General features: G+C 47.2%; 2 protein-coding genes across 2 annotated transcripts; one reads left to right on the top strand and one right to left on the bottom strand.

Annotated features, from left to right (window-relative positions):
• Positions 1-211: 211 nt before the first annotated feature.
• Positions 212-1,579, bottom strand: gpr135 (G protein-coupled receptor 135; the record flags this gene model as incomplete). Its single annotated transcript, XM_080545898.1, has 1 exon — positions 212-1,579. One exon carries the CDS (start codon positions 1,577-1,579, stop codon positions 212-214), a length of 1,368 nt encoding a protein of 455 aa, XP_080402024.1.
• A 1,718-nt stretch (positions 1,580-3,297) lies between these two features.
• Positions 3,298-7,543, top strand: jkamp (jnk1/mapk8 associated membrane protein). The gene is made up of 7 exons (XM_080543667.1): positions 3,298-3,391; positions 3,572-3,651; positions 3,929-4,083; positions 4,322-4,528; positions 6,182-6,363; positions 6,636-6,712; positions 6,841-7,543. The coding sequence occupies exons 1-7, from the start codon at positions 3,388-3,390 to the stop codon at positions 7,057-7,059; spliced, it is 924 nt and encodes a 307-aa protein (XP_080399793.1). The 5' UTR covers positions 3,298-3,387; the 3' UTR covers positions 7,060-7,543.
• The last annotated feature ends 936 nt before the right edge of the window (positions 7,544-8,479 follow it).

The raw sequence follows: 8,479 nt of genomic DNA, 5'->3' as shown, positions 1-8,479 counted from the left end.
CAGCCTTGGCACACTGCGTAAAAAGTACCCAAATGCGCCTTGGCACTGAACACCCAAATGCGCATTGACGCATCATCACAGTATACGTTTCTACCCCCAAATCCTCGTCAATATCTTGTCCACGTATTTATCCGTTTTGTCAACGTTTGGCACATATCATGATTCGAGTTCACAATCCCAACATCGCGCGTCTTGCGAATGGAATAGACTATCACAGGCTGGTGTCCGCGGTTTCGACTTTCGGCAGCGCTGGTTCGGTCACGGTGTCGGGCTGCCCGTCTCTGCAGAAGAACACGGCGGGGTTCTTACAAGCCCACATCGCGACCTCTCCTCCGTTCGCCGGGCTGGAGGAAGACAACCGGCTGTTCGCCCCGTGTCTGCTGACGTACCGGTCCTTGATCCGGTCGGCTCTGGTCCTGACACCCCTGCTCTGGGTCGACAGGTAGGCGGCGATGTTTCTAGTCCGGTAGCCCTCCTCCCGGCTGCGGCCCAGGAGCATCGAGATGTTGGGGTTCCTGGTTGCGTAAATGAGCGGGTTGATGGCTCCGTTGGCCCAAGCCATCCAGATAGCCACGGTGTCCATCACCGGGCTGAAGGCGTAGTCACCCGCGGCCGTTATGATCCCCATCAGGCAATACGGCCCCCAGCAGAAGATAATAAACACGATCATAATCAACACGGTCGTCGCTGTGCGCATCTCGCTGTAGAACCGGAGCAGGTACGCGTACGTGGTCACCGGACGCACGCGGACCTCTGACAGCCGGACGGTCTTACAGATGTTGTAGTGACAGAAGCACATGAGCGCGAACGGGAGGAGGTAGCACACCACGATCAAAGAGATGCTGTATGAGGTACCCATCCTGGAGGTACCCGAGTGAAAGACATACATACAGTGGTAAAAGCCCTTCTTGTGGAGCACCAGTTCCTTGGACGTGCGCAGCACCAAGTACCACGGTAGGGAGAAAACCACCGCCGTCAACCACACTGCTATCAGCAACTGGACGGCCTTCCTCCGGCCGATCTTCTCCTGAGGCTGCCTGACGATAGCGTAATACCGGTCGAAAGAAATCAGGGTCATTGTGAGGGTGGAAACAATCCCGAAGCATGTGTTAAAGAACCCGTTGGCGACGCAGAACCGGTCCCCAAACATCCACTCCCCGTCCCTTCTGAACAGCATCATGAAGGAGAAAGGGAGACAGAGCACCGCGGTCAGGAGGTCCGAGAGAGAGAGAGACATGATGAACGCGTTGGTGACTGTCCTCAGCTGACGGTGTTTGATGATGACCACCACCACGGCGGCGTTGCCCAGACTAGAGAGGAGGAAGATCGCCAGGAGGGTCAGGGCTTGCGCTGCTACCGTTATCCCCCGGAGGACCGACGTCCCCTCCGAGCTCTGCACCGCGGTGTGTTGACCGGTCGGATCGCCTGCGCTGCCGCCCGTGACATCTCCGAGGCCGGTCTCGGTGACGGTGACGAAGGTGTTCAACACGGGGACGATGGTGCCTGTTCCCAGCGTCCAACCCGCGGCGGCGGTGCTGTTGCCGGGGCCGAGTAGAGCAGCGTTCACGGGGAAAGCCATCGGACAGAAACGAGAGGAGATTCATATCCCTTTCCTTTACAAGATCGTGTCGGTGGCTCTGTGTAGAAGAAGCAGCGACTGTCCAACATCAAGGTCCGATGTCGAGACGATGATCAAAAGTCGAGGGCCCATATGCCCCTCATACTACTCGCACTCCCCCATCCTCCGTAGAACAGCGTTTGCATGCTCCTGGTGGACCCAGCCCCCTCTGCCTTCATCTCGAGTCCCCGCCTTCCTTGCGTACAATCTGAGTCTTCGCACTCCTTTCGTGACGTTTGGAGCCGTTGCTATGGTAGCAGTGATGGTTTTCTTCTGTGGAATTACGCACTTTCAATGATCACTCACATTGGCTCTTTGGCCAGTAGACTATTTAATTGGCCTATGTCTCCGCATGTAGGCGAGTCTAGAATAGCTATGATAATACAAATATGCAATTAAATATGGCCTATGTGCCCCCGCCCCCCCCCCCCCCCCCCCCCCCCCCACACACACACACACACACACACACACACACACACACACACACACACACACACACACACACACACACACACACACACACACACACACACACACACACACACACACACACAAGCTCCTGTTTATCTGACCACTTTGGCTTGAATCCAATGTAGTTGTTTTCTTTATTGAACTTCAAGGCTTCTGTTCATCTTTTGCATTACTTTAACAAATATTCTGTCTGATAATTTAAGTCCTTAAATTATCATCTCATAACCCTGCTCTCGTTTATTTGTCTTTCCTTTTTCCTTAATAACACTATGTGCAATATGACAACCCTAGTCGTCTATCTGTACAGTATAGTATAGTGGATAGTGTACATAGCCTTTATTTATGTAAACCAGCTCCTTCCCTTCTTGTGTTTTTTTTTGTTTTTTTGTTTTCTTTCCTAGCACCAGGGGAGCCACCCCTCCTAAATGTCGTTGTTTGGTACCTGTACTATAGCAATGACAATAAAGACCATTCATTCATTCATTCATTCATTCATTCTTTATTGTATCTCGATATGATTCGATGTTGTTTTATGTAGCCTATGGTCTCTTCTTTTTTAGTGTACAATATTCTTTAAAAAATACATTTATTATTATTATTATTATTATTATTATTATTATTATTATTAAAAACTAAAAGCTAAACAATGATTATATTAATTACTGAAATCAGACGACAGTCAAATAAATAGGACCTGGTGTCGCTTTGCTATTAGGATTGAGTGGTAATGGGTTGATGTAGGCAAAGAGATTAGGACCTCGTCTTATTTGTCTGCAATCCTTCCTTTCCTTGACCATGCTAACAGTCTATGATGGAAGTCAAGGGGGAAAAAGTGAAGGAAAGGGAAAACGTCAGCATTTTCTTTACAATCCGAACGCAGCCTCGGCCTGCCCGCTTTGATGTAGCCAGGGCAGAAAGATGTTCTGCATGTGCGAACCGCGAGGTGGCGGTAGTGGGCTCATCATTGACGGCTAGCGCACAGGGAAGGCGAAGAAGAACAACAACAAGAAAGAAGAAGAAGAAGAAGACAGGGACTGCGTTCGTAAATATGCTCTGGAAATCTGATAAGCACTCATGGAATGCCTCTTGTCCAATTAAATGACTTGGTCGCTTTATGACGTTTAACCCAGTGTGCGCTCCGGTGCTCTCAGAGCAAATTTACGAACGCACCCTGGGAAAGACTGTTAGCACAATCTTCCGGTTTTAATCATTATCTGAAATGAAACATTGTAGACATACAGACATACACAGACATACATTTCTACGTGTTACACATCTTATGGAGGTCGACCAATAACATGGGTATGTCGCTTTTACGTTATAATGTGTCTGTTCTGTCAGCGGGCCATAAACAGTCTGGCTGGTCAGCTACGTTAGATACTTGCTACCTGCTTAGCTAGCTGATGTTCAAAGCTGTCTGGTGTTGATGTTGAAGCCAGGCCACATTTGTTGGCCAAATAACGACCGTTATTGATGTTACAGCTGTCGAAATGAGCTCAACTTGTCCTGGACTGTACTGTGGCAAGACGTTGTTCAATGACTCGATTGAAGGAGAATGTGGGGTGAGTAACCAGATTGTAATAATATCTCACTGGAGCTAGCTACTGTCTCTACATCACCAGTAGCCTGGTGTTAGCCTTGAAACATGACTGTACTCATTCAGCAGGCCTATATACACACACATCCATTATGTCATGTTTCATGGCTAGAGTAATGGCATCCCTCCTGCTCGGTAGATTCATTAGACCATGTCTTATGTAGACAGAGCACTGAAGAGATTTGTCAATATGGTCACATGCCATAGATATACGAGGTAACGTTGTTGGTTGTACGTGTAAGGTGTGCCCCAGGGGAGAGAGGACCAACATGCAGAAGATCTGTGAGAAGTGCACTGAGTCCCCTGAGCTGTACGACTGGCTGTACCTGGGCTTCATGGCCATGCTGCCCCTGGTGCTCCACTGGTTCTTCATAGAGTGGTACTCTGGCAAGAAGAGGTTAGGTTTTTACACACACACACACACACACACACACACACACACACACACACACACACACACTAAACAGACATGTCCGTCTGACTGACTAGACACAGAAGCACCTTCTTAGGGCTGGGCTTGGTGTCCTGCATGGAACGGAATCATTAACGATATTAAACACGCATAGTTTTTTCTGTCGTTCCTCCCTCTACCGACCTTCCGCTGTTCTATAACCCGTCTGGTCTCTGTCCTGCAGCTCCAGCGCCCTGTTCCAGCACATCACGGCTCTGTTCGAGTGCAGCGCTGCGGCCGTGGTCACCCTGCTGGTCTCTGACCCGGTGGGCCTGCTCTCCATCCGCTCCTGCAGGGTCCAGATGCTCTCAGACTGGTACACCATGCTGTACAACCCCAGCCCCGACTACGTCACCACCTTGCACTGCACCCAGGAGGCCGTCTTCCCGCTGTGAGTAGCCGAGGGGGGGGGGGGGCAGGGTATTCGTGGTGTCTTGAAAAGTATTAAAAGTTGATAAATCAATTTTGGGAACATCTTAATACCGTAAGTATTAAAAAGTCTTATCACGATTTTATGAGGTCTTGAATTTTGTAGGTATTTTTCTGAATTAGACTCTGTCCAAAGAGTTTGAGTGCTAAAAACCTTTAGTAAAAGTTCGTGAATTTATTCGTTTTATTAAAAAACCAAGATGAACCGGAAATTATGTTGTATGATAGTGGTCTAGTCCAGGGGTCGGCAACCTTAAATGTTGAAAGAGCCATATTGGACCAAAAAACAAAAAAACGAATCTGTCTGGAGCCGCAAAAAATGTAAAGCCTTATAATGAAGGCAACACATGCTGTAAGTGTCTATATAAGCTATATTAGCCTACTATCAAAATAGTAGGCTACAAATACATAAGCCTTAGCACATATGCATACAACCGAATGCAAACGTATTGTGCTTTACAAAAGTGAAACACCAGGATAGCGTAAAGGGGGTCTGGGGGGTTCCCCCCAAACATTTTTTTAACAGAGTAGATGCAATTTCGTGTATTCTGGTGCCTTTTAACAGGTGGGTTGATACTTTTATCTGGCTATACTAGCCTGAGAAAAAATATGGATACGTTTGTAATTTCATCCGGAGGAAGTGAGCAAACCAAGAGATCGTCAGCCAAAAAATAGACAAATCGACAGACTCTAGACTCCAGTACCAAATGAAAACTAGCCTCCCTCGTCCTCTTTTCACTATTTATATAACCCTCTCAGACCCACAGGAACGCCGGCGCTTCCAAATATCATACCTTCTTTAGAAGTTCATAATTCGGAAACGGTTTGAGCTAAAGACAAGCCGCTTTTTGCATTTAAAAGTAGGCAAATAGCGCTCACCGGGAAGCTCCCGTTCATCGATGTGCGTCGCTGATGTCCGTATATAAATCTAGCCACAAAGTTGTAGACAATGTGGATAGTTTCTTGCTTTGCCTGCCGCAGTACTTCATCAATCCCTGTGGATATAGGTCTACTCTTGAAAAAAACCTGTCACATCCAGTCTCATGTTGGGTCCAGTCAAAATGTATAATACTAGTCATGTGCCAACATATCCGAATCCTATTGGCCCTCGTACATTACAGCGTAAGCAGGGAGTTGTAGTTCAAGGAGAGAGACCGCGGCAACGTAAAAAATAAATAATCGTTGTTAATTTCCATTTGTGGTCAAAGCCACAGGGAGCCACTGAAGATAGGCAAAAGAGCCACATGCGGCTCCGGAGCCGCGGGTTGCCGACCCTTGGTCTAGTCTATTGCTAACTAAAACTGTTAAGTTAAAGTTGTCACTGATGTAAACGGTTACAGCTCGAAGTGGTGGTGAGGTCTGGAAAAATATTGACAAGGTCTTTAGAAAGGTATTGAAATTAACCTCAAGATTCCTGTATATACCCTGGGGGGGGGGGGGCACCAGGGGGGTGAGATCGGGGGTGTGTGAGCTTCACGAAAGAGATTGAAAACGATTCATGACCGAGGTTTGACGCTGTGTAGCATGAATGAATTGCGTCATTGTGATGAGGTAGCCCTGCCTGAGAGGGTTGCCCTCTGAACACTCTGAACCCCCCCCCCCCCCCTCCCTATAGGTACACTATAGTGCTGATCTACTACGCCTTCTGCCTGGTGTTCATGATGATGCTACGCCCCCTGCTGGTGAAGAAGATCGCCTGCGGCCTGGGGAAGTCGGACCGCTTTAAGAGCATCTACGCCACTCTTTACTTCTTCCCCATCCTCACGGTCCTCCAGGCAGTAGGGGGCGGTCTACTCTGTGAGTACTGCCTCAGATGCAGAACCAGTCCCAACCCTGGGCTCACTCTCTTCCTCTACCGGGGACCAACCCCTAACTCGATCTGCGAGCGTGACTCTTGACTTTCACAGGTCTTGCGTTGAGGTCAGTGAGAGCTCGCAGATCTCCAGTTAGGATTCAGCCCTTGATGGTCTTGTTAGTGGTTAGCGGTCAGCGCATACGTTGAAAGCTAACGTTTATCTCGGTTTAAAGACATCTAACGTGAGTGTTTCTGTTTTTCTTTTTCCTTTCAGATTACGCCTTCCCTTACATTATCCTGGTGTTGTCCCTGGTTACCTTGGCTGTGTACATGTCAGCCTCAGAGATACAGGTGAGGTGGACCCTGATTTTCTCAATGAATGAATCCATTCGGTTGGCGACAACTTTTTTTATAGCCTGTGTTGTCAAGTCTGTGAATATACCACTACATGGGTTCCTAACCGTGCCTCTGTCCAATAGTCTTTCAAGAACCTTGTTGCCAAAAAGAAGAGGCTTGTGGTGCTCTTCAGCCATTGGCTCCTCCACGCGTACGGCATCATCTCCATCTCCCGATTGGACAAACTGGAGCAGGACCTGCCTCTATTGGCCCTGGTTCCTGGCCCTGCCCTGTTCTACCTGCTGACGGCCCGCTTTACAGAGCCCAGCCGCATCCTGTCAGAGGGGGGCAACGGACACTGAGCGGTGGAATCTCATGTCTCTCAGAAGAAGGTGATGATGATGGAGATCTGATGGTGTGAGACCCGCCTATGTACATATCTGTGTATTGTAAAGCTACATTATATTTAAACTGCTGTACATTCTTTCACTGTATTGTGTTCCTGTACGTCGGTGGACATTTTGAATGTTTGTTGTCTCTGAAGCCTTGCCTAAGATGTGCTGTTCCTTGTTGGGGTAGTTTGAAATGTTCCGTTTTATTTATTTTCACTTCGAAATGCTCAACGATAGGTGCTGAGCGACATAGCCTTGATGCCTTGTGTTGAAACAGACGGTCTGTGGATTTCCCCCCATGTTGTTCTTGTTTGTGTGCCAAAAGAAACTACAACAAACAAACACCCACACAGATAGTTGTTATGTTCCACGCCAAGTAGAACGCTTTGTACTAAACCAGAGTGATGCTGCTGTTCTGTCATAGATTTAGTTATGTGGACTTCAACTTGCTGTTGAAAAGTAAGACAATAGTTTGTGAGTATATTTTATGCATGTTCATTGAATGCCAATTGAGAATATGTAAATAAATAAAAAATACAGAATGTGTTCATTTTAAAACATACAGCTACATACATACTTGTCACCTTTCTACTAAATTAGCCGTTTTTACCTCAAAATAGGTCATCCATGTGAATCGTGTAGATCGTGTCCCTCTCATCCGAGCTAACTAATCTTCCTGTCTGCTAAATTCTACTGCTGTTGAAATAACTTTTAGCTTCAGGCAGCTAGGTACAATTCCAGACAGCGTGGAGAACACAGTCACGGTAAACTGTTGTCGAAGTAATTATGCAGGTGTTAAGGTCAGGGCTCCCGCTACTTACATGTGCATCATTGTTAGACCACCGTTAGAGCTAGTGATATCCATTTAGCACCATTACTGCTAGCGCTATCCCCCCCCCACCCCCCGGCAAAAAAGTTCTCCAAGGTTAGCCGCGCATTGATCATTTATTTCATTTTCTGGCAAAAACAAAATCACCTTTTTGGGCCATCACCAGTTTGCACTCCTGATAAAGACTCACCCACAGTTTGCACCCCTGATAAAGACTCAACAGTTTGGACCATTGTTTGTATAATCTGTCACTGTTCTTCAATTAAATTGTAAGATTTAGAAACTGTGACTGTTTTGGGGAAAAATAAAGATATCCAATATTGAGCAGTCATCAACCTTCTGGAGTGACTGTCTTTCATCAATGCAATATTTCAGTATTGCTGATGAGAGCTGGCAAGGGTTGTTAAATGTGTGTTGGAAATATATGTGCTATTTTCAAGGCCACAATTTTTAAGCGCATTTGAGGGGACTTTGCACGTTGTCTTTGCACGCCTTTATTAACTCAACTCCACCCGCCTGAGTGCAGACCGGACAGCTCTCCAGCGCTGTGATCGTTTTATC

Source organism: Nansenia antarctica, assembly GCF_963989245.1.
Source record: "Nansenia antarctica genome assembly, chromosome: 1".
In the NCBI taxonomy this organism is placed as follows: domain Eukaryota; kingdom Metazoa; phylum Chordata; class Actinopteri; order Argentiniformes; family Microstomatidae; genus Nansenia; species Nansenia antarctica.
This window is presented reverse-complemented; position numbering and strand designations above follow the sequence as displayed.

Coding starts and splice junctions, on each gene's coding strand:
- jkamp (XM_080543667.1), top strand. Junction 3,652..3,928: donor CGATTGAAGGAGAATGTGGG/GTGAGTAACCAG, acceptor TGTACGTGTAAG/GTGTGCCCCAGGGGAGAGAG. Junction 4,529..6,181: donor CAGGAGGCCGTCTTCCCGCT/GTGAGTAGCCGA, acceptor CCCTCCCTATAG/GTACACTATAGTGCTGATCT.